The 26,855-nt window shown below is 35.3% G+C and overlaps 2 protein-coding genes across 3 annotated transcripts; one reads left to right on the top strand and one right to left on the bottom strand.

The window, feature by feature from the left end:
• Nucleotides 1-350: 350 nt before the first annotated feature.
• Nucleotides 351-7,243, bottom strand: LOC107778473 (uncharacterized). The gene is made up of 11 exons (XM_016598732.2): nt 6,921-7,243; nt 6,496-6,571; nt 6,327-6,412; nt 5,368-5,461; nt 5,192-5,268; nt 4,282-4,409; nt 3,194-3,265; nt 2,284-2,354; nt 1,501-1,576; nt 764-907; nt 351-673 (listed from the first exon to the last, which is right to left on the bottom strand). The coding sequence occupies exons 1-11, from the start codon at nt 7,200-7,202 to the stop codon at nt 631-633; spliced, it is 1,149 nt and encodes a 382-aa protein (XP_016454218.2). The 5' UTR covers nt 7,203-7,243; the 3' UTR covers nt 351-630.
• An 8,209-nt stretch (nt 7,244-15,452) lies between these two features.
• On the top strand, nt 15,453-19,166 carry LOC107778471 (protein FAR1-RELATED SEQUENCE 8). 2 transcript variants are annotated; one of them, XM_016598730.2, is made up of 4 exons: nt 15,453-15,588; nt 16,471-16,608; nt 16,803-18,313; nt 18,563-19,166. In XM_016598730.2, coding segments are annotated over exons 2-4 (1,965 nt in total). In that variant the 5' UTR covers nt 15,453-15,588; nt 16,471-16,606; the 3' UTR covers nt 19,015-19,166. The 2 variants fall into 2 exon arrangements, with proteins under 2 accessions (XP_016454216.1, XP_016454215.1); XM_016598729.2 differs by having other exon boundaries at nt 16,803-19,166.
• The last annotated feature ends 7,689 nt before the right edge of the window (nt 19,167-26,855 follow it).

The following is a 26,855-nucleotide window of genomic DNA, read 5'->3' as shown; positions in this document are numbered from 1 at the left end:
ACACACACACACAACCCACCATAAAATCTGTGTGTATGTAAATGTATATGCATTTAATTTTTATACCCAAAAAAAGAATTTTAAATTTTATACTTGATGGGAAAAAAATCTTTGGCACTATAAGGTTATTTTAAATCAACCACAGATAACTATCTTTTGTAAGCTTTAGCAAGCATCATGTATATATAGTCTAGAAAAGATGGTACGGCATTGTTAGAGTACAAATTAAAGATTTAAAAACATTTGCAGTATTACGTTACCTAAAAATCAACTACTAGTATTATTTTAAGCATGAGTAAAGTAACTCACTGTGAAGATTAATTTACACTAAGTCACTAATACAGACACTCTTTGGACATAACTTCACATCCATATACGTATGTACATCTGTATAGGTCATTGGCAATGTAAACGCGCGCAATCTAATACGAGTTCAACCATTACCTTTTGATGTTATACACGATTGCCTTTAAATTTCAATTTAAAAGGGCTAATTTTCACAATTTTTGAGTTGTCATAATCATAATAATTCCACTATGCTTTTCAAATTAGAAAAGAGGGCACCGTAAACACTGCTGCAAGTTGAATAACATACGGAGTAGCTGAAAATCCATGGTTGAAGGTCATGCATCAACGGAAAAACATTCTAAGAGCATCAACTACTTTCTCCGGCCTGTCAAAAGAATGCAGCTCTGACTCGTGAAAATTCTCTTCAGTTACATGAGCTAATATCCATATAAGTAAAAAGGTTGAAATCTATTACCAGTCCTCTTGTGGCATATGGCCAGCACCTTCAATCAGCTTAAGCTTGACAGAATCGGGATTTGCCTTCTGAAATTCCTCCGCAACTGATTGAGGGAGATACTTATCTGATATTCCCCAAACAACTAAAATTGGTTTATCCCAGCTGAAAGTAACATACCGAGTTCCCATATTCCCCAGAAGGAAGAAAAATCAGCGTCAGAAGCAGTTAGAAGTTAGAACTTTGTTATATTTGGGATAGTGAAGAGCTTTAGCCATAGTCATATGCTGGCATGTGTCAAATATAGGAAATCACTGGTGCCCCTAGAGGAATAAACAAGGTAGAACTAGACGTACAATTGAAACTAATAGGTTAACTACATCTAATATGTGTAATAGCATTTGCAACAAGCAAACATGCAACATTCATTAACTCTGAAGTAAGGCTGAGCTTCTGCACTTCTTCACGTGAAGAAATGTGGTGACACTGAAGGTGAAGTCACGTAGCCAACGTAGTGTATGACGTTTGGTCAACAATATGCCTACATGTAGGGAAACCAACACCAGAGCTAGGAATACAATTTGGATTCTGAGAATCAAACTGTATCACTGGACAACTTGGACCAATACAAGGATTGAGCTTTGTTGCTTGCTCTGAGAAATAAACCTAATATGCACGGTGAAGACATACCGAACTGCTATGTACACGAAGTTTATGCAAACAGGCATAACTAAGGAAGACAAAAGTAGATTAAATACCTTCCAGATGCAAAACCACATGATATTTGACTTGCGATCTCATTGAAGTTAGCTTTCCTTGCTGTTTCCAACAAAGCTGAGAATTCAAAGTACCCAGTACTCAGACTCGGGATTAGTCGATAGAACATGATTATCAGTTTTAGAGATTGTCATGTTTCTTCAAATACGTATTTTATAACCCCAAGTACTTAAACAATAAATTTTGCTGCAATAATCAAAAGACTTCTAAGAAAACTAAGACTTGGTGTTCTCTAAGTAGTACTTTGTTTCATTCTTCATTATCATGAGTTCTCTAGTTCATGACTTCATGCCTCATTCAATATTATAAGGCTTAATAAACCTTGAAAGCACAGGACTCACCTGGTCATGAATGGCCACTAGCTTCTACTGAAATTCAACACTTTCTTGTATGAATTATTTTTTTCTTGTATATCTTTGCTCAAACGCATTAGGTTAACGGATGGACAAAGTTGCTAGTCTTTTTGATAGCCGAAGGAGAACGGTGTTAATTAGCGCATGAATGTAACTGCATATAATCAAATTTTACTGGAAAGGTTACAGTCCCTAGGGAGATCCGAAAGGTGAGGCGGACTGCATGGCCCCCAAAAGCATGTTCGAGAATCCTCCTTCACGAATGACGATAGACCACGTGTATTAAAGCAAAGTTTTGCTAGATGATTAAGCATGTTAAGCTAAATGATACAATTTGAAGGACAGAGAATTAGAACATATACAACTATATCTGTTTCTGCAAAGTTGTGGAATAAGATGCAGGTAACAAACCAAATCCAGGTCCACTGCTTGCCAAATATGGTAGCCGGTACACATCAGCCTTCTCCAGCTTTAAGACGTAGCTGTCATGGTAGCATTTTGTTACATAAGAAAGTTGTAGGCAAATGCTAAGATTAAGTGGAGGAAAATAAATTTCTAGTACATTAAGTCTATAGCAACTTTTCATGCCATAGTTTACATATTTATTTTGTATTTGCATGGGGATTGGTATAGTCAATGTTAACAAATTCAAACTTCTTCATAATTCCCTTACTAGGTTATAAATTGGTGTTAATATTCAGGGTATAACAGTGCATTAGCTCCAACTTCTAAGATAATCAACTCGTGCATTCTCAAAAAGCCATAATTCATGGATATAAGTGATTAGAAATGCAAGAGAATAATGTAGGTATCTATGCTCAGTTCTGCGAAGAGGTTAGCTGTTTGAGGATAAATGTCATTAACATGATATGAGCATGATAAAGGATTTTCGTCTGCATACATTGACCAAAAGTACAAAAGAGCAACATGGAAGACGGGGGAGATGAGAGAATTGAGAACAGCCACAACATAATAAGGTACTAGGTTTTTGTTTTCTTATGCTAAAGGCAAATCGCAGGAAATAGTTTTGTAAAATGTAGTCACTCATAGGAACTGGGGAGTGCATCCCCGATTTTTCTATTTAGCAGGGACGTTACCATGGTATCAATAAACATCAGATGGCAATATTATTGCAAGTTCAGAAAGAGAATTTTGAGGATTTAGTGTTTTGTTTTTAAGATGACTTTTACTTTATCTTAATAATATCTGTTGTAAAACACAGGTGAGTAGAGCAACTAATTTAACATCAATCGAAGTGGTAAAATCATACAGTTCTAATTCAAACAATTCTCAACTTGTAATATGCATCTTGGATACCTACGCGCTACCTGCTTCAATGAAGCGCTCTGCCATTACTGCATTCTGGCAAGTAAATTCACCAAAGAACGGAATTCTAAAACAAACAAAGAAGAGAAGTTCAATTAGAAAATAGTTAACTGACAGTTCAGTTTCAAAAACAAGTAATTAAATGAATACGGAACATCTCTCAAGCAATGAAGCAAACTTTTCTTCATGAGATGAATAGATAACAAAAAAGAAGAATTTTGCTCTATATGTTGATTAGCAGTATCCACTGAGGTGTTATGAATCACAACCTCTTGTGGTGTCTTGAGAAAACTACTCATGTCCTCCTGACTAGAGAAAGAAGATAAGCACAGTAAGTTAGAGATGCAATATAAGGAACAAAACAGATTCCACCTAGTTCCCATGATATTATATAGATAAATACACATTTATGCATATGTAAGTTTGTGAAGGCAAGCACATTGAAATGCTGCAACCAAGATGTTTTGAGAGTTTAAAGTTCTCTGTTGTTAACCAATAAAGGACCACCTCAAACAGAAAGCTCAATATAATAGAATCACAGTCTGTGCTAACATTACGCATGGAAGACAAAAAAACAGGGGTTTTGCTGGGTTTTTATGGGCCATTTCCTTGACAACAGTGAGATCCTAGCAACACCAGATCTCTGAGAAATATCATGCTTTCATGTCATCTTGATGAAATTTCAGACTAACCAGATATATAGAAGCTATTTCAATAACCTAAATTCATTCTTTACTAATATGGAGTTAAAGGGTAGAGAGCATTTCTCACATCTACACATAATAAATGCCCATTAAGCAAAGTGAATAATCTAAGTTGAAATCATTCAGTCTGATGCCCAATAGTTTTCGGTTTTCTACATAAAGGGAAGACTAAAAGTAAGTACAATTAGGAGGCTAACTTCCCAGAAATTTGAAAGATAAAAAAAATACTAAAGACCCAAAAAGGGCACAGAAGGCTTCCAATTAGGATTTGAATACCATAATATGTGAAAAGAGCAGTTAATATTCTTCTTGCAACAATCAAGAGCAGTAAATATACCATGAGATGCAAGCAATTGATTAGCTACACAGAAAATGAAACCTGAGCTGCTGAAAAAGTCCAGGAATAGGTGAAGAAACTGTCAGTGGAGTGTTCAGAATCGCAAGCTTCGATATTTTACTGGGATTTTTCAAAGTCCAAGTCAAGCCGTATGAACCCACAAGGAATCCCTACAAATATATTATCAGATGAAGTTAAGCACCTAAGCAGAAGTTCAAAATATTTAGCTTCTACTTTAAGAAATTGATAACTTATAAAACCATCTACAAATGCAAGAAGCCTAAAATTAACAAGCAAGAAATGCAGTAAAATAGCTTTTAAAGTGCAAGAAAGATTATTATATTTAAGATAAATATTTGGTGCCTCATTGGGACAGCGATCGACTGTTTACATAGAAGAGTAGTTATTTTAGATTGTCATGCGCACACCAAAAACTTCTCGAACACAACACTTCCAACAAAATTTTCCTATCTGTCTCATGTTCCTTTATTTTGAATATGGTCATTTCCCCGTCTGATGATGTATACTTCAGTATTGGCACTTGTTTAGTATCACTTCAATTCGTTGATAGCAAAAATAACAGATAAGAAGCATCAATTAATTAGTTCACCCTTCTTCTATTCATTTCTATATATCCTTCTGTTAAAAAAAAATTATTCACACACTGAAGTTCAGTATTAACAAAAAGAGAGAGTTTCTTGGTTAATCAAGCTCTAATATGTAGGAGAATTGATAATATATAACCTCCCATAATAGAGGCCAATAGCTAATCATGTAGCTACGTAGAGTAAAAATATACAAACAGAAATATCTATTAGAAAAAGAAAAATTTCTTCCTAGTTCAACCAAAATCTACACCATCCATTATCATCCAATACTGACCAGTACCAATAATATTCTTCGATATGTAATATAAAATTTTCAGTCCCCGCGTGGTTAATGTCACTCAGACCTGAACTACGAGGAAAAATGGAGACGTCACTCCCAGGACTTCAAGTAACTTCTCGAACTCTTCATGGAACTCTTTCTCTGCCAGTAAAATTGTTCAGAACTTCATAATGTTGCCTAGTTAAGAAAACAACATTCAGATGAAGTAAACTGAAGTTTACAGTGAGAAGGTCTCGATACCAGTGTAGTCGAAACCGTAACCAGGTTGTGGCTTGTCACTAAATCCAAATCCGATCCAGTCAGGTGCAAAGCAGTGGAATCCAGTATCCGCCATCTAGACAGACGGAAAAGAACAATAAAGACCAACATTATCAAGAAGATAAAAAGATCGAGAGATATTCTGAACAGATAAAACTGAAGAACAAGTTATATGGTGACTAGACGAATTCCTCCTGCTTCTGACCAAGATCACGCATTCATATCTTTTAAATCTAAGATGATAACAGCAAAAAGACAGTGACAAAATCAATAGAATCCCCAAATCATCTTATGTAAGTTCTTCTAGGTATTCTTCAAAATATCATACCACCTGCCTTTTGAATATAGTCAGTTTGTCAAGTATCTATTTTAAAAGCATCCCTATAAATTTTCTGAATAATCGAAAACTACTCTAATACATTTGTCCCATTTTAAAAGACTAATTGGAGATGGATTGTAAATAGTTCATATTGACTTATACATCATAGTATAAATTATGGAAGAAGAAAATACTATAGTAAAAGTTGGTTTGACAATAGAAATTTAAAACTGAATAGGTCGATGAACGCAGAAAGATTGTTTAAAAATAGAATGACTGCATAGTTAGTGTGATTAAGAAAACATCACGTCAAAGTTTACAATTTGCTCAATGAATTTAAATATTCTTGAGAGTTGTGAAAATTTTACAAAAATTAAAATGTATGAAATAATTCGGAACATCCCAAAGTAGAAAGAATGCCATATAAATTGAGTTGCATGAAGTGCTAAGTAAATGTGAAACATAATACTACCAAGTTAATACATTGACAAATATGTCAAGTAAATAGAAATAGGCACCATGAAAAGAGCCAAGGTCCTGATCAGTCCTGACTATCCTAAACTGTTAGCAAAATTTTCTAACTCCAAAGGTAGTAAAATCTAATATCAGAAAGAATTAGAACCTGAGACATAACAACTCGATAGCTGTATGATTGTGTTGGAGCTCCATGGAGAAATATAACTGTCCCACGTCTGCTTTCAGGTGATCCTGCAATGGGCAAACTTGAACATTTTGAAGTCCTTAAACTACAAACAAAATGAATTCAACCAGAATGCAAATAAAAATCTCACCTGTTTCTCTCACAAACCACCTAAATTTTCCTGATTTGACATATGATCCGTACTCCTTTCCTTTGTCTTCAATTCTCTACACGAAATAATCACTAAGTTACTTCAATGATTTTAGATTCTGTGAAGAATTTCAGGCTGGAACTAGTAATCTAACACAAATGCAGGGTTAATTTTATGCATCGTCACTAAACTTTACACATTGCATCAAAGCATCAGCAAATTCACAAGACTACTTTTTGTATCATTAAAGTCACTAAACTTTAGCATGTTGTATAAGTAAAGTCACAAATTTATTTTCTGTATAATTAAAGTCATCTAATTTTTTTGTATTAGCAAAGTAACGAAACTATTTTTCGTATCATTAAAATCACTGAATTTCGAGTATACAGGAAATAATGCAAGTATAAGACAAGAAATTGAGTTACGTAAAGCATTTGGCCGACGTTTCCGTCCTCAGCAGGACTCTCAGGCATCTGAATTGCGCTTCGGCTAGACGGATTGTCAGTGACAAAACCGAACGGGTTGAATGCCGGTTTATCATCATCTTTCTCTGAAGAAGCTCTCGTGAGAACCGGAAGTGCCGGTCCGGTTCTGCTTCTGCTTGTCCATAGCCTTCTGAAATGGCCGGAGAATTCAGCCGATAACGAGGAAGTGGAACCGAGAAAGCATAGAGCAGACGGAGAAGGAGAGAGGAGAGAGAGAGTCATCGCGATGAGTGGAGGGAGTTTGAATCCAACGAACACCACTAGCTTTTTATTGATTCTGAATATTCTTTATAGTGTGGAAAATAAATGGATAAATCTTAAATGAAACTGTTACATGGGCTTTTGGACATGCATATTATTTGCAAATTATTGAAATAAGTACTATTCATACTTTAATATAATTACTTTTAAAAGTTTGTCAATTATTTCAATTTCTACTTACACTCGAGATTTCAAAGTTGAACAATTGCTTTGAGGAGTATTTTAATCACTCACAAAATTTCAAAATTTTAAGGAAAATATATATCTAACAAAATTATTCTCTTTAATTCAAATAACTAACTTTTTCACTTCAGGCAAATATTTTAAGTAGACCCTAAATTTCATCGATAATCCTCGATTTATACACTCTTCTGCTTGAGCCTGCGGGAAAGTTCAATAATGAATTATGGAATAGCGTAAACACCACTAAAGATTTGTGGTGGAATAATATATACTCCTACTTTTTAGGAGTCGTTTGGTAGGAGGTATTAGAATTCTAAACTAGATCACTTGTGTTCGAGCTTTGAGAATTCAATTGTCTTTGGGGTCTTTACACAAAATCAGAGCAATCAAGCCTCAAAAGAACATATAGAATATCGGGTAAAAAATTAAAATAAAATAAGCGAAAAATGAGACAGGAAGTTTCGACAATGAAATGCATCGACACTCACTTTAACTATACATGTAATTAAGAAAGAAAAATTATGGATACTAAATTACTAATTGTAAAGATACCATAACTTTTAGTGTTTGGAGTGAAATTACTATATTTAATTCATACTTCAACGAATCTTGAACAACATGTAATATTTTTTCCCGTTGATATGTAACATACTTTCATCTTACAACAATTAGGCTTCGCATTAATTTTAAGGAGGAGAAAAAGGAAGAGCAAGATGTTCCTCTAAAATTAGTTCATGACTTTATACCGTGCAATAAAATCACATTTCTTTGATCATCTTCTCAACAAGAGCATTGTTTTGGCTAAGTTAAAGATCTTTGTTTACAGAATCATTTGATTACTATGTGTCGTACTTCAAAAATATGTACCAAAGAAAATAAGAATTGCTTATAAAAATAATCTCACCATTGATTATTGGACAAGTTTAAAAGTACTTAGTGCATCAAAAGATACATTGCAATATACATTAAAAAAAATCCGTACATGATCACATGCCATATAAATATTTTCGTAAAACTAAGATTAGTCTAAAGCTTATACATACGTTAACCATTTACTCGAGGACAAATACAAGCGGGGCAACTATGTGAGAAATAAAAACAATGTGTCAAGTGTTATAAAATAAAAACTTTAAAGTAAATAAACCGAAGACAAGTATAGAAAGAGAGATTGATATTATTCAACTTCAAATTGATGTACATAATGAACTGAAATCTCCTCTATTTATAGAAGAAAGGAAGATGTTGTGTAAGCTTCTTGTAAGCTGTTGTGCAAGCTGCTTGTAAGTTGCTACTGCAAGCTGCTGTGTAAGTTGCTTGTAAGGTGCTACTGTATCAGATATAGATAATCTTCTGCCGGGGGTAATATTTATCCATAACGGAGTACCGAAATGAAAGCTTATTTCCAATAGAGTACTAAATAGATAACCATATTTACGGCGTGGTCCCATATGGATAAGCTTCTTCAGGAAGCTTATTTACAACAGAATACTAAATGAACATCCATAATATAATATATATTTATAACAATAATATAATATAATATAATATATTTATAACACTCTCCCTTGGATGTTCATTAAAAGATAATGTGTCTCATTAAAACCTTACTAGGAAAAACCCCGTGGGAAAAAATTCTAGTGAAGGAAAAAGAGTACACATATTTAGTAATACGCTAGGTGCCTCGTTAAAAACCTTATAAGGAAAATCCCATGGGAAAAAACCTTAGTAAGGAAAAAGAGTGCATCGCGTATTTTACTCCCCCTGATGAAAACCTTGTTTCAAATATTTGAGTCTCCGCATTCCAATCTTGTATACCATCTTCTCAAAAGTTGAATTTGTAGAGAATATTGTCCACCACTATTTCAGATCGATTTAAATTAATCTTATCAAACCAAGAAGTTGCTACAAGTTATTTCATTGAGTTCCTTGCAACTTGTCTGCATCAGCTGCTTGTAGAAAACTTCAATGGAGTACTAAATGGATAATTTTCTTCAGGAAGATTATCTACAACGGAGTAATAAATGGACATTCACAATAATATTTTCATTACACTCCCCTTTGGATGTTTATTATTATGTGTCTCGTTAAAATCTTACTAGAAAAAACCTCGTGGAAAAAAATCCTAGTCAAGGAAAAAGAGTACACTAATAATATACATTGCAAGCTGCCTCATTAAAAACCTTACCAGGAAAAACCCAGTGGGAAAAAACTCGAGCAAGGGAAAAAGAGTACAGTGTAGAGACTTGGGTATATCTGGACCAATGAGTTCATCATTCTCTTTTAGAGGTAAGAACGGATCCTTAATCCGTGTAGGAGATCTTGCTAGTAAATTAACAAAAAATGTTATGTCATGCCTTGTAGCATTAGCAAGATACATTAGGGCACCAATTGCACTAAGATAGGGTACTTCAGGGCCAAGGAGTTCCTCATCCTCTTCTGGAGGCCGGAACAAATCCTTATCCACTTCAAGTGATTGAACAACCATTGGTGTACTCAATGGGTGCGCTTTGTCCATGTAAAAGCGTTTTAAGACCCTTGCTGTATATGCAGATTGATGGATAAAGATCTCGTCTGCTAAATGTTCAATTTGCAGACCAAGACAAAGTTTTGTCTTCCCAAGATTTTTCATCTCAAATTCTTTCTTAAGATATTCAATTGCCTTTTGGAGCTCTTCTAGAGTTCCAACAAGATTTATGTCATCAACATAAACAGCAAGTATAACAAATTCTGAAGCCATTTTCTTTATAAAAATACATGGACAAATAACATCATTTATGTAGCTCTCTTTCAGCAAATATTCACTGAGGCGATTATACCACATGCGTCCATATTGCTTTAAATCGTACAAAGATCTTTGTAATCTGATTGAGTACATTTTCTGAGATTTTGAATATGCTTCAGGCATTTTAAATCATTCAGAGATCTTTATAGAGATTTGATCAAATGAGTCATATAGGTTATGACTCGCATTTAAATGTCATGACATCTTCAGGTGTCTAGACTACTGGTGCGATCCTCATAATATTTTACAGTATTGTGCACTATATTGTATCAAATATATCGTCGACGATCATTTTATATCGGTTCGCGAGCGACAAAACTTGTTGAGATCTCATCACTTTCTTTATATTCAGGTACCTGAACTTCTTCTGGAGTCTCATGAAATATTATGTCGTGGGCTCTTCTAGAGCTCATTTCCTCCTCATTATGATCATTTTGATCATTAGCTCCTTATCATTTTTCAAGGATTGTTACCTTTGGAACTGATTGGTCTACCACGCTTCATGTGTACAGTAAACTCTATCCTTCAGGGACTTTAAATTTTAATATGAGCATTTATAGCTGAAATATGATATTTAATTTTGGATCAGCAAATGCTTCTGGCATTTTACTTGAATTATCTTCTAAGTGAGGATCATATTAATGATAATTCGATTCATATAACATATTTTTCATCTGTTTATCCCCCAAATGTTAGAAAAACTAACATACATCCCCAATCTTCTTTGGGAAACATATCTTTGTGCATTGTAGTAGAGAAATTAATCATATGCCACAAAGTTATTAGATAGTAAAAATATTTGGTTTCTAATCCTAAACCAATTGTGAGGGGATGACTTATCATATATTGTTGGTCTGATGCATACAAGTGCTGCTATATGCAATTTAGAAAATCTTAGACCAGCACATGAAGCTTTATTCTCATAAGCAATGATTTAGCCATTAATAAGAGGTATTCAATGCTAAACCAGCTTGGATATAAACCAGCATTATCAAGATGAACTGTCTTGATTTCATAATCTGAAAGTTCTGCTCTTAGTTGAGAAAAGCAATGTCAAATGTCAAACTGCAGGTTGACAATGAACACACATGTAACCATCTTATATATACATCTATAAGTGGTTCACATGATAGGTGAATGGGCCCATATTCATCTTTTATATATTTCAGAATCAGGGGTCTTAGCCCCAACTTTAGCTGGTATAATCAATTTATTATGAGAACAAGCAACACAAGAGAATTCTTGAAGAATCTTCTAGTTCTTCAGTATATGCTTATCTGAATTCTACGAGAATGCTTTTTTCTTAGAATGATATTTAATAAAATTATTCAAGATATTTTACATACAACGGATACGTGCGGCAATGATCTTTATGCCACAAAAACAAAATTTATATCCTTTGTTATTCTACCTCTTCAGGAGGTGAGTTGTGGTATTTCTTCATTCACTCTAGAAAATGAAAATGTGCTTCAAAAATAACTTTGAATAACTTATTAGTTTATTTAAGCACAGAAAGACAAAGTTTCATAATATTTTCCTTCTTCAGGAGAAAATTTTAATTGTGTTACTTCTTCAGGAGCAAATTTAAAATACGAGAAAAAATGAGTATATATTCTCTCAATCATATTACCTCTTCTAAAGGTGAATTGCAATATATTTACATCAAAAACGCGTTCATATTTACGAGCTTTATTAATATTGTCACATTCACTTCGGGGAATGGATTAATATTTATCAAAAGTTCTTATCCTTCAGGGAATGGAACATAATTATCTGAACGTGCATTAATCATACCAAATCGTTTATCTGCATAACAAATGCTTGTGTTACTAACACTGTCACGACCCAAACCGAAGGGCCGCGACAGGCACCCGGTGCCTTACTCAACCGAGTACCAACGTAACATATCTTTCTTATCATGTTATCATGAGTAAATGAGCTAGAAAACTCGTCCTGAGATAACAAGAATAAAACATAAGGGAATAGTCAACATATGAAGACCCAACATGATATACAAACTAATATATGTAACATACGGGCCTATAAGGCCGACATGACCATTAGTAAACTCGAAACATAGGCCGACAAGGCCATACAATTATCCATACACCTGACATATGTCTACAAGCCTCTAAGAGTACATAAAATCATAAAGGTCGGGACAGGGCCCCGCCATATCAATCAATACATATCCAAAGCATACTGACCAAATAGGCAACTCCGGAGCAAGTGGAGTGCACCAACACCTTCGCTGAGCTGATAGCCTACTAGGAGGACTGTCAACCTATCAATCGGGACCTGCAGGCATGAAATGCAGCGTCCCCAGGCAAAAGGGACGTCAGTACGAATAAAGTACCGAGTATGTTAGGCAGGAAAGCATAAACAAGAACAGTAATGTAAAGAGAGAGATAGAGGAGATACAACCTGTAACATCAGAGTGCCTCTGGGGGTTACTGATATGAAATGCATAATACATATATATACATAAACTTTTTAAAACATTCGCCTCTGTGGGCATCATCATCATCATATCGTACCTGGCCTCAAAGAGGACTCGGTAAAAGCGTACCCGACCATCATAAGGTTCGGTAGAATCGTACCCGGCCACGTGGAGCTCGGTAAACCCAACTGATCAGTGGTTGCACAATAGGTGCCGTACCCGGCCGACTATAGCGCGGCTCGGTAGAGTAAAATAGATACTATATATAATGCATGCTAGACTCATGGAATCATCTTCTAAACCTTTTGGAGTGACTTAAGAACATTATGGACATCCCTACCATCAATATGAACCTTAGTAGGATTTAAGGATCATACACACTTGTTTAGAATAATTTTATAAGGAAAGAACAACATGGACAACCTTAGTTGCTAGGAGTAGAGTCATTATGAAATAGCGTATCGTTTATGTTCATTTCATTTTAGACCATGCCAAAAGAAAGAAGAAAGTGTCTTAACATACCTTAAACCCGTTGAGTCCTTAATCCCTTCCAAGCAACTCTTCAAACAAGTCAACTCAATCTATCATAGTATAAGGAGATTCAAAATCAGTGCTGAGCAAAGGCTAAGTCTATAACTTAAGCTAGTATCTCGTTTACGTAAATTTGGGCAGCATCTCCATTGTAACAAGGGCCTCCTCCAATACCATATACCAACAACAATGACCAGAGCAATCCATCAATACATAATTATCAATATCAAGACACCATATAACCACAACAAGTCACAACTACATTACGACGAGCGGCAAACTCCGATTGGAATCCGTATACCCCTTATCAATCCTTATAGACTTCTTACTTCAACATAAAAGTATCATTAACTTGATAATGAAGTCATTAATCAATGATTCCAGCCTTATACCATATATTTATAACAACGAAAATAATCCACAACTTCAACTATCCCCAACTAGCAACTTTATTCACTAGTTCAGGTCTAGCCCATCCATTTAACTTAATCAATATCAAGATAACCTTAGGCACAAGCAAGAACACAATATACATACCTCCTACAGTAACTTCAAGTCAAAATCCAAGTTATATTCATTTTACAACAACCCTTAATAGCAATACAACACCATAGAAGTGACTTAAGCTAGTCCAAGTATTATCTTATAGTTTATCATCCTAACAACTTAACCAACATACAAGCAAGCTTAAGCACAATTAGTAGGTTGTTATACTCACCTTAGACAGCAGCAACAACTTGGAATTTCATCCAAATACAGCCCACAACAATCCTCAATGACAACACAACCTCAAAGAGGTGTTGTTCTTCACTAGAACTAAGTTTTGATGTTGAAATATGGTGTAATCACTTTGGAATCACTTCAAACCCTTGTGATATATGTTTAGGAGGGTTAGGAGAAGTTTGGAGACGAACTTTAGTTGAAAAATGAGCAAAAATAGGCGTCCAAATCGTTTATAAATTGAAGTAGGTCAACCACCGCCTAAGTGGGTCCCATTGGGAGCTGCTTGCGCGGTCTCGCGAAAATGCGAATATCTCTCTACTCCGATGTCGTATTGACAAACGGTTTAATGCGTTAGAAACTAGACTCATAGACCTTCAAGTTGGTAGGTAGAACACCCCATTATTCCAAGTATATTTGGAGAAATTCTCAGATACATTTGACCTAAATTTCAGCAAATTTATGAATGTAACTTGTGATGACCTTTGCCAACTCTTGTTCCACAACTTGCTTGCCTTCAAAATGTAGAAAATGAATATCATACGACTAAAATAACTCATAGAATAACCTCCTTATCATGTTAATAACCCTAGTCTCACCCCAAAGTACATGTTATAACATTCGAAACTTGTCAACTTTCGACGAAACTTATTTTCTTCAATTGGTTTAGCTTCTAAGATTTCCAACCCTCTTGGTAATCGTTATTCATGATCTTAAATATTTGTAACCTCCAAGGTAACATTATTAACTTACTTTATTTGCTTCCAAATAGAATCTCATTTCCGAGCTTACATCAATGACTTACGATGTACTCTCACGTATGAAAACTTGGGGTGTAACAAACACATATATTACCAATTCATACATTGTTAATACACCTTATTCCGCACTATTCTTATACACCCTACCAAACGACCCCTTACATACTTCACTTAGACTTGTTTTCTATAGGTTTCTTTTAAGTTTGCCCTTGTTTTTAAATCCATTTTTGAAATTAGTTATTGCTATAATGCTATTTAATTATCTTTTATTTGGTCAATCCTTAACCTATTTATTTTATATTCTCCACTTTGCTCAAACTTAACTATGATCAAAATCACAACTTTGCCCCTATTGTAAAATAGATAGGAGCGAAGCAATTGTTACACAATTTGTCAAACACATTCAATGTTTATTTTTTCTAACCGCTATATATATATATATATATATATATATATATTCACCCGCTATTTTTAGTTTAATAAATTAGGTGAACAGCTATTTGGGTTAATTGTTCTTTAAATTTCGCCCAAAAAATGCTCCCTCTATTTCAATTTAGATATGTTAGTTTGACTCGGCATTAAGTTAAAAAAAAAAAAAAGAAATTTGAAATTTATAGTCTTAAAAGTTTGACGGGTAAAATTTTTATTGGGCCATGATATTTATATGATTATAAAAATTTTTCAATAAGGATAAAATATATAAAACAAAAAAGTTTAATATTAAATTATTTTCATAGGTAGAAATGTGACATTCTTTTTTCAATTAAATTAAAACACAAGTAAGTATATTAATAAAATAACTCTGGCTTTAATCATTGCAGGCGTTTGGTCGAAGCCTCTATCAGTTCCTCGCCGCTGCTGCCGCTGCCAATTGGGTTCTCCGCCGGCGTTGTTGTTCTTTTTCCGGGAAGTTCTTTGTTGAGGGCAAAGGTGAGTCCAAACTAGTGGAATTTCTCGTTCCACAGTCTCCATTCTCCAATTTCGCATCCCAATTCTCTGTACGTCGATATCAATCAGTTCATTATATTTCTTTCTCTCCCCCCCCCAAACCACCCTTTCCCCTTCAATTTTACCTATAAAGCTTTAATTTATTTTTCTTTCCTGGTTATTGTCGTTATGGAATAAGAAAATTTGGTAGTCTCTACGATTGTGGTTGACTGTATTTCCGAGTTGAAACCTATTAATGTTAAAAAAGAAGAAGAAGCATTTTTTTAAGACTAAACAATACTCGTTGAATCTTCTGGGTAAAGTATCGACCATTAAATGAAAAAATGAAAGGATTTTTTCTTAGTTTAGCATTACTGATTGGGATACTGAAGCATTTAGGGAGGAGGGTGAATGCTTAATCTGGTTCTACAAATGAATGTGCCCTAAAGGTCTAATTTGTGTTCAGTGATGAAGTTAACAGCATTTAAAACTAAAAGAGCCAGTAAATTGATCACTGCTGCTTATACAGTACCTATCAAGCCACAGTGAATAGTTATTTGTTGAATAAAATCCTGGGTTTCAAGGTTTACCATGTACTTCTAAAATAACAACACTATAATCTGCATTTTGTTGATTGTTATATAAAAAACTTTTTTTGTTGGTTCGGTGTTCAAAATATGGATTCTTGCTTGCTTAAACTAAATGGTGAAATTTACTTGACACTTGAACATTTTATCTTCTTCTTATTACTTTTTTACTCTTGACCGATTTCTTTCTACATGTATCTTGAGTTGGATCGGCACCTTCGTTTTGTGAGCTGGATTTGTTGAAGTGATATGGTCAGGAGAGTTGTTTCAATTTTTTTATTTTTCATTTTCCTGACAGGTGATTCCTGCTGCTTAGGGATAGAACAAAGGACGCTAATTATGAGTTGTAAGATGGTGGTTTAGGGAAGCAAGAGACACAACAGTCACCTTCCTAACTATATTATGCTTCACTGGAAAGAAGGATTCAATGAGAAATGTAAGATCTTAGCTTCTCCTATGACATCTTAGATGTTATGAAGATAGAATCTAGGCTCATTGAAATGCAAAAGTTCTATCTTTCAAGTCATTAATGAAGGAATAGATCTGTTCCACGTGAAAGTTGGCTAGAGTTCATGATACATGTATCTAATCGCTACTGACCTTTTCCCATTCATCTTGCTCTACTGGAAGGCTTCAGATGGAGGAAGGTTTGGGAACCAGTGAACAGCTTCCCGAGGATGAGGGAAGTGATAATGAGGTTGACAGTGAGGAAGCCTTTGATATTACGTGCAATGGTGACCAAGTGCTAAATGTGGAGGCCGATGAGCTTGAAGCTACTACTGGGCAAATTCTTGAATTTGAAAGCCATGAAACTGAGAAAAGCTGTGAGCGTGTGCTTGATTTTGAAAGCAGTGACCCAAAGGACAATAGTCACCAGTTGCTTGAGTTTCACAGCAATGGCCTTGGAGGTGGCGATACAACAATTATTGATGATCACACTGGTTCATCCCCGGGGAAGTTTTATCCTCCACCGGTTGTCGGCATGGAATTTGAATCTTATGAAGATGCTTATAATTATTACAACTGCTATGCTAAGGAGCTTGGTTTTGCCATCAGGGTGAAGTCTTCATGGACAAAACGTAACAGCAAAGAGAAGCGTGGTGCTGTTCTCTGTTGCAATTGTGAGGGTTTCAAGACAATGAAAGAAGCAAATAGCCGAAGAAAAGAAACAAGGACAGGTTGCTTAGCAATAATAAGGTTGAGATTGGTGGAGTCCAGTAGATGGAGGGTGGATGAAGTTAAGCTTGAACATAACCATCTCTTTGATCCTGAAAGGGTGCAAAACTCCAAGTCACACAAAAAGATGGATGCAGGGGTTAAAAGGAAGTTAGAGCCAGCAGTTGATGTGGAAGTGCAAACAATTAAGTTGTATAGAACTCCTGCTGTTGAGACTCTAGGGTATGGAAGCTCAGATGAAAGAGCATTCAGCGGGCAGGTTGATGGCTCCACACATTTAAAACTCAAAGAAGGTGATATCCAAGTCATATACAACTTCTTTTGTCGGGTGCAGCTTACGAAGCCCAATTTTTTCTACATTATGGATTTGAATGATGAAGGGTATCTAAAGAATGTGTTTTGGATTGATCCCAGGTCCAGAGCGGCATATGCTTATTTTGGTGATGTGGTTGTGGTTGACACAACATGCGTGTCAAAAAAATATGACATCCCACTTCTAGCATTCTTTGGACTAAACCACCATAAGCAGACTCTTTTGTTGGGCTGTGGTTTGCTTGCTGATGAAAGTTTTGAGACATATGTTTGGTTACTGAGAGCATGGCTATCGTGTATGTCAGGACGCCCTCCGCAAACTATCATCACAGATCGGTGCATGGCCTTGCAAAATGCAATATCTGAGGTTTTTCCTCGGGCTCAACATCGGCTTAATCTGTCTATTATTTTGGGCAGCATTTTCAATACCGTAGGACAAGTGGGGGAATCTGAAGTATTCCGTGAGGTACTGTATAATACAGTGTATAACTCTCTTAAAGTTGATGAATTTGAAGTTGCGTGGGAGGAGATGGTCCATCAATTCGGATTTAGGGGCTATGGATGGCTTCAAAGTTTGTATGAGGATCGAGAACGATGGGCTCCTATTTATATGAAAGATACATTTTTTGCTGGAATATCTATTGATCAGCCTGGTGAGTTCATGAGCCCCTTTTTTGATGGATATGTACATAAACATACAAATTTGAAAGATTTTTTTGATATATATGATTTTGTACTGCAAAAAATGCGTCAGAAGGAAGTTCATTGTGATTTTGAGTCGAGAGAATTTAGCCCCGTCTTGAGAACAAGGTGCAATTACGAGTTACAGCTATCTAAATTGTATACTAAAGAAATATTCTTGAAGTTCCAAGATGAGATGGCGTTGATGTCTAACTGTTCAGGTATAGCACAAGTTCACGCCAATGGACCGATCATCACATATATTGTTACAGAACGAGGGGCTCAGGGAGACACAGGGGATGCAAGAAATTTTGAAGTTACTTATGATAAAATGGGGGTGGAAGTCCGATGCATCTGCAGTTGTTTCAACTTCAAAGGTTATCTATGCCGACATGCTTTATCTGTGCTCAATTACAATGGTATAGAGGAGATCCCAAATCATTATATCTTGAGCCGATGGAGAAAGGATTTTAAACGCTTGTATGCACCAGAGCTTGGCTCGAGTAACATAGATGTTAGTAATCCTGTTCAACGGTTTGACCATTTGCACAAACGGGCCATGCAAGTAGCTGACGAAGGGATGACTTCTCAAGATCATTATATGGTTGCTTGGCAGGCATTTAAGGAGTCCTTGAATAAGGTTCGTCTTGCAGCGGACAAACATGTATCATAAAACCAAATTCAGGTTTAACATTTTGTGTAGCTTCTGAACTTTTTTTGTATTTATAAATTATAAACCGGCTTCCACATATCATTATGTACAGTGAAATACCTGCATTTCAGGGCAACATTTCCCCCCCTAGATAGCACTCTGTTTGCCATTCACTATCTTGTACATTCTCTTCTGATTCCCTTCTGCTTGTTTTCTATCAGCTTTTCGTGCAGGGGCCCTTTGATGTCAAATTTTTCAAATTGCGTCATAAAGCATTAGAATTAACATTTAGGCTTGTTCAGCTATTTAATTACCTTATATATAAAAGGAAAAAAGGGCTATCTTCAGTTCTTTATGCTCATTTCTTGCTTTACATTTTGGGGAAAGGGTAAAATGTACCCCTCTACTTTCAAAAATTGTCTACATTTAACCTCCGTTATACTTTGTTTACAAATATACCTCTGCCGTTAATAAACTTATCACAAATACCCCTAACCCTAACGGAACCTCCATCACCACCAACTGCCGCCACTCGAACCTTCTTCCCTACTGCGTCCTCCGTTCACCACCCATATCTCCACCTTTTGACCACTTAAAATGATGAACCACCATTTTATTTACATCCATGGCTCCATCATTTTAGATAGTTAAGCTCACGTCTAGCACTAACTTAATCTTCAAAAAAGGGGGAAAAACCACTGCTTCCTTTCCATCATAACCACCACTGCTATTTCGCCCTTTACCGCCTAATGTAAACACAGTTAGACCAAAATCCTTCATTCCCATTCATCTTCAACCCACATGAGAGGAACTTGACCACCCTCTTCATTAATCCCCAAATCCATAGTCGAGAAAACTGTCAACAACCTTCATTTGGAGGGTATTCTAAAATTTAAAATATCCTTTGATCTTGTATGCTTTTGAATAATAAGGGATTTTTACCTAGCTATACTATAATAAAAACCTATTTACCTCCTTTATTTAGGTTCCTTATTAGTTACTTTGTATATTTATATTTACAAGTTATATACAAAACCATAAAAAAGAAGAAAATTCAAGATCCCTTAAATTTAGCCTGTCAGTTACATGACACTCACCCCATTTCCAATAACCCCTACATTTAAGATTCTGTTCCTTTTTCAAAGAATTTCAAAAATATTTTCTCTCTCTTGATAATCACCCAAAATTTCTCTTAATTTTTTATAACCATTGTTAACCCCCCAAAATTATCGATTCTTTTCTTTTTCCAAAGCTTTTCAAACCCAATTTTCCTCTTTCTTACTAATCACCCAAAATCTCTCTTTCTTATTGATATAATGCAGACGAAATTCGGAATATTGCTTTAGAATCAAGTTGTGAATAAGTTTTGAATCTTGTTTTCTTTCTTTCTAAATTTTTTAATGTATGTGACTTGCATTGGATACATCATATACCCAAAACAATACTTGATACAATGCTAATACGATTATATTAGTTTTTTAGTATAGAGTTGTGATTGAAACTTGAAGAAGATGGAGATCATAATTATATCACAATTTTTCAGAAATATATCGCGATTGTATTATAATTGTATATGTATCATAATTGTATTACAAATGTATGATAATTGTATATTCATTGTATACTGTTACAATCGAGCAGTTGTGAGTTCGTGACGAATTTCACAGTTTGTATAACAAATATATGATTATTATATATTAATTTATTAGTATTGTATTAGGTATTATTTTGGGTATTAATGTACCATATAGATACCATTGTGATACAAGTATGATACAATTATGTTTTAGGCATTGATATATCTGATAAAATTCAAATACAATTATGATACAATTACAATATAGTTTCTGAATATTTCTTCATTTTCATTGTTGTCTAATCTCCCAGCAAAAAAGCGATCAATTGATGATTTTTTAATAATATAAAGCTATCGGGAATGGTGGGAAGAGATAAGATGGATATTCTGGCATAGATTAAGGGATTTTGATGTAAAAAAAAAGAGGAGAGAGAAGAGAAGAGGAAAAAAAAAGAGGAAAGTATGTAATTGAATCTCTTAATTGAAGGCACTAATAATGGGATGTGAGCCTTTTAAGGAGCAATCTACATAATTTGTAAAAAAACCTAGATATTTATTAAAAACTGCAAAACATAGAGAATACAGGTAACTAAGTTTCTAATATAGTATAACTAGGTAAAAATCCGTTTGAATAAACTCTGAATTTGAATCCAACGCAAATCAAATTTTCGCAAAATTTGATGCTTTGAAGCAATTAAATTGTACAAAATTTTATAGCACTAGCAATATTGAAAGAATTAGAAACAAACGGTGAACGATACCATATTCACTATAATTTCCTGCAATCTCATTTCTCTCTTGAATATGAGAAAAAAATTAGTAACATTCTTCAATGTTCATTAATATTCTATTTTGTTTATCTTGCATAAATTTTTGATGGGTGTTTTGCGAATTTGGTGGTGTGCATTGATCTTTTATAATTTGGATTAAAAAGGTTTTGCATACTTTATAACTTTTTGAGAGTTTAGCTTCTTATTTGGACTGAATTCATAGTAATTAGTATTTTTTTAGCTAAATATATGGGTTGAAATATAAAGTTGAGGTGAAGAAGGAAGTTATTGGCTTATGGAGAAGAAGATTAGAGGCGACAGTTGGTGCTGATGGAGGTTCCGTTAGGGTTAGGGGTATTTGTGATAAGTTTAATAACGTTAGGGTGAAGAGAATGTGAATTCCAAAACAATGTTTCTTCTATATCTCGTGTATATACAATAAGCTTCCTTTTATGCAGAGAAAGCCAACTTAAGCAATTATCTTAAGGCTATTGTTTAATTGAAAAGTATACTTTTTCTTTACCCAATACACATAAACGTGTATTTGGCACTTGCAGACAACAATATCAAAAACATAAAAGCTAGCTACTTTTGTTTGTCTCTAGCTACTTTATTGTCCATTATCTTGGGACCAACACCCCCTCAAGTTGGAAGGGGAAGAAATCACCCCCAACTTGCCCAAGAGATTATGATGACGAGGTCCTGGGAGCGATTTTGTGAAGAGATCCGCCAGTTGAGCCGAAGATCGAACAAAAGAAAGGAAAATCAAACTAGACAAGAACTGTTGCCGGACAAAATGGCAATCCAACTCAACATGTTTCGTCCGTTCATGAAATACATGGTTTTTAGCTATATGTATTGCTGCTTGGCTATCTGAGTGTAAAGGAACTAGAAGGGTTACGGGAATAGATAGATTTTCAAAGAGACGGACCAGCCAAGTAAGTTCTGCAACCACTCGTCGCATTGAGCGATATTCAGCCTCGGCAGAACTTAGAGAACTTGAGGTTTGTTTCTTAGATTTCCATGAAATTAGCGAAGCTCCAAGTGAGATATAAAAGCCGCTTACTAATTTACGCGAATCCGGGCAAGTTGCCCAATCCAAATCACAAAATGCCAAGAGCTGAAAAGAGGATGAAGATGACATAAAAAGACCAAATCCAGGACCCTTCATCAAATATCGAAGCACGCGATAGGCAACATCTAGATGGGGTTTCTTGGGGTCCTGCATGTATTGGCTCAAGTGCTGGACCGTGAAAGATAAATCAGGTCTGGTATGTGTTAGGTAATTCAGTTTACCAAGTAAATGACGATATAAAGTAGGGTCCTTTACAAGATCCTCTGTCTTAGCAAGAAGCCTAGATGTTGGATCAAGTGGAGAAGAAACAGGAACCAGTTGCATTGCATCAAATTCCTTGAGAAGATCAAAGGTAAACTTCCTTTGTGAAAGGATCAACCCCTGAGGTTCGCGGATCACCTCCATGCCTAGAAAAAAATGCAGGTCCCCAAGATCCTTGATTTTAAATTCTTGATGAAGAAAATCTTTTAGTTCTTGTAATTCTGTTGTATCATTTCCTGATAGTAATATATCATCGACATAGACAACTACAATAGAGATAGAGGAATTTGACTTTTTAAAGAACAAGGAGTAGTCATTTAATGAGTGAGTGAAACTCTTAAAATTTAGGGCATTGGTGAGCTTAGAATACCACTGTCGTGAAGCTTGACGAAGTCCATAAATTGACTTTTTCAATTTGTAGACATGTGTAGAAGATGGTGGGATAACTCATGCTGGGAATTTCATATAGACTTCCTCTTGCAAATCTCCATGTAGAAATGGATTATCCACATCTAACTGATACAAACCCCAACCTCTTTTTACTGCCGTAGCAAGCATACACCTAATGGTGGTCATTTTGACCACCGGTGAAAAAGTTTCAGTAAAGTCCACTCCTTCCTTTTGTATGTCTCCTCTAATGACTAGCCTTGCTTTCAATCGTTCTATACTTCCATCCGAACGTTGTTTAACTTTGTATACCCATTTGCATGGCAAAGCTTTCCTACCAAGGGGTAGTTCAATTACCTCCCAAGTTTTGTTTAGCTCAAGAGCCTCAATTTCCCTTGCCATAGCCTCCTGTCTGGTTGGTGTGCAGCCTCACTATAACTAATTGGTTCTTGAACATTAGATAAAGAATTGAGCATATATTGATTAGCAGAGGAAAGTCCATTAAAAGATAGTGAATCTGGTGTTACAGAAGTGAGGAAACAAGAATTACTTACATTTGTGAGCTTGAGTGCATTGCAGATATAATCTTTAAGATATGAAGGTGGATTATGAGACCTTGAAGATTTTCTAATGAGTGTTTCTATCATAGGTTCAGAATCCAGAGGTAGAAAAATATGAGTATTGGTCCCTGAAATAGGGGATGATCTAGAAGATGAAGGAATAGGGGATGATCTAGGAGCAGACAGAGGAGTAGAAATGGATTGAGGTGTAGGACTTGAAGGAGTAGGAATGAAATGTGAACTGATAGGTGAAGTTTCAGGTAAAAAAATCAGGAATTGAACTAGGTGAATGACTTGGTTTAGCAAGGGGCAGAACAGGATGACTTGTGGTAGGTAAGTTTATAGAAGCAAAGGGAAAGAATTCCTTATGGAACACAACATCTCTAGAAATGGTAGTCTTAAGAGTTTTAAGGTTAAGCACTTTATAACCTTTCTTGCCATGTGGATACCCAAGGAAAACACAAGGTACTGCCCTAGGATCAAGTTTCATTCTATGATTTACAATAGTGGAAGCAAAGCATAAACAACCAAAACACCTAAGGTTAGAGTAATTGGGCTTCACCTTAAACAATATCTCATAAGGAGTCTTGAAATGTAAGACTCTAGAAGGGAACCTATTGATTGGGTAGGTTGCTGTGAGTAAACAATCTCCCCAATAAGAAACAGGTAAATGTGACTAGTACAATAATGCCCTAGATGTTTCTAATAAATGCTTGTGCTTCCTCTCCACTACACCATTATGTTGTGGGATGTACACACAAGTGGTTTGATGAATAATTCCTTGTGAAGAAAGGAAAGCTGACTGAACGTTCCCAGTTCCCAATTCAAAAGCATTGTCTGATCTAATGATTTTAACCTTAGAATGAAATTATCTATCCACCATTGCTAGATAAGACTTTAAAACTGTGAAAGTATTTAATTTGGTACTTAGGAGATAAGTCCAAGTGGCTCTGCTAAAGTCATCAACAATTGTGAGAAAATATTTGTAACCATCATATGTCGCACTACTATATGGTCCCCAAGTATCCACATGAATTAATTCAAATGTTTCTTTAGTAGAGATAGAGCTTGAGGAAAAAGGGAGTCTAGTCTGCCTTGCCATTGGGCAAACATAACAGGGGGTTAAGAAATTAGAACATGAAGAAGCAGGAAGAGACAAAATATTCTTCATATTACTTAATGGAATATGACATAGCCTATAATGCCACAACTTTTCCCTTACATTAGAATCAGAAAAAGTGAAACAAGAACTTAAAACTGGAATGGAAGTAGACTTCTTTTTTGAAACAAAACCATTCCTAGACTTAGACAAACTATCTGAGACTGATACGGAAGGTCTTGATCTGAGGATGTAGAGTCCTCCCCCCTCTTTACCAATTTCCATAGGGTTCTTCAGTGAAGGGCCATGCAGTAGAAAACAAGAAGAAGGAGTGAAAAAGACATATTACTTGAGTTGCCTGTACAACTTGTGCACAGATAACAGATTATACCTAAAAGAAGGAATATATAAAACATTATCTAAGATTAGATTAGGCAAGAGTGAAATAGAGCCAGAATGAGTAACTTTTACTTTAAAGGAATTAGGTAGGTTAACCATGACAGGTTTTGGTAAAGCCTTTAAATCTAAGAAGAAAGCTTTGTTAAAAGTCATGTGCTCAGTGGCTCCACTATCTAATATCCATGAATCACTTTGAATTTGAATGAGACATGCATAAGTGTTGAAGAACTTTGTTATACCTGCACAACTTAGGTTTGCAGAAGCTTCAGAGGTACTTGCTCCATTTTGTGCCATTTTCACTTGTTGAAGAAGCTGTAATAATTCTGTCATATTTTTTTGAGTAAGTGTGTGAGTATTTGTCAACTTAGTACCTCCCTGCTCACTTTCTCCAACTGTGTTAAAAGCACTGTTAACCTGAACTCCTTCTTGATATCTCCTCTGCTTTGTCAACTTAAAATCTACAGGAAATCCATGGAGCCTGTAGCACTTTTCAATGTTGTGACCAACCTTTTTACAATAAGCACATCTAAGTCCTGTTTTCTTAGCATCAAAATCTGTTTTTTGTCCTCTATTATTATTCATCTTCTTAGCATTTCCTGCATAGTTGGCTGCAATGAAAGAGGAAGAATCTACTGGATGAGCATGATTAGCATGAATTTTCCTTTGTTTTTCATCTTAAATCATGAGGGAGTAGGCTTTCCCAATAGTGGGTAAAGGAGAAGACAATAGAATATTGCTTCTCACTCCTATGTAGGTGTCATTGAGCCCCATTAGAAACTGCAACAACCTTTGGTCTTGGTGAGTCTTCAAATTCTTTCCTTTAGCTCCGCACACACACTCACACTCACATGAATATGTGGAAAAATTAATTAGAGTATCTAACTCATCCCACAAACTTTTCATTTTCATAAAGTATCTAGATACACTAGAGTTTTCTTGAACTACAACACTTAGTTCTTTTTAAAGTTGAAACAATTTAGCACCATTGTTTGACCAAATCTGTCTTCCAAATCATTCCATAGGTCCTTTGCACTGTGAGAGTAAAACACACTCTCTGCAATCTCCTTTGATACAGAGTTAAACAACCAAGACAGGACCATGTCATTTCCTCTTGACCAAGCACTTTGAAGCCCAGAACTTTCATCTGGAATGGAGATGGTTCCATCAATAAAACCCAATTTGTTCTTTGCAGAAAGAGCTATCACACAGCTCTACGCCAAGCACCATAACTTTTGCCATCAAAAACTGAAGAAACCAGGTTCATTCATGGATAGTCTGAGGGGTGAAGAAAAAATGGGTGTGATGAGTCAATCGTGACTTTCTTGGATGAATCAGCCACAATAGCCACAAAGGTATTAACATCAGATGTTTCTACCATTTTGAAAAGAAGAAGGCAAAATGAAAAAGTAAAAGAAAATTTTCAAAATATGCTTGAATGACATGCTCTTGATACCATGAAGAGAATGTGAATTCCAAAACAATGTTTCTTCTATATCTCGTGTATATACAATAAGCCTCCTTTTATGCAGAGAAAGCCAACTCAAGCAATTATCTTAAGGCTATTGTTTAATTGAAAAATATACTTTTTCTTTACCCAATACACATAAACGTGTATTTGGCACTTGCATACAATAATATCAAAAACATAAAGGCTAGCTACTTTTGCTTGTCCCTAGCTACTTTATTGTCTATTATCTTGGGACCAACATAGGGGTATATTTGCACATAAAGTATA

The sequence above is a fragment of the Nicotiana tabacum genome, chromosome 8 (genome assembly GCF_000715075.1).
Source record: "Nicotiana tabacum cultivar K326 chromosome 8, ASM71507v2, whole genome shotgun sequence".
Taxonomy (NCBI): Eukaryota; Viridiplantae; Streptophyta; class Magnoliopsida; order Solanales; family Solanaceae; genus Nicotiana; species Nicotiana tabacum.
The sequence above is the reverse complement of the archived record's forward strand: the minus strand, read 5'-3'. Positions and strand labels throughout refer to the sequence as shown.

Excerpts from the sequence above, each read along its gene's own strand:
- LOC107778473 (XM_016598732.2), bottom strand. The coding sequence starts at position 7,202 with ATGACTCTCTCTCTCCTCTCTCCTTCTCCGTCTGCTCTATGCTTTCTC. Across the intron at positions 6,572-6,920 it reads ACGTCGGCCAAATGCTTTAC|AGAATTGAAGACAAAGGAAA; the intron begins GTAACTCAATTT and ends TATTTCGTGTAG. Across the intron at positions 6,413-6,495 it reads GTGGTTTGTGAGAGAAACAG|GATCACCTGAAAGCAGACGT; the intron begins GTGAGATTTTTA and ends TGCCCATTGCAG.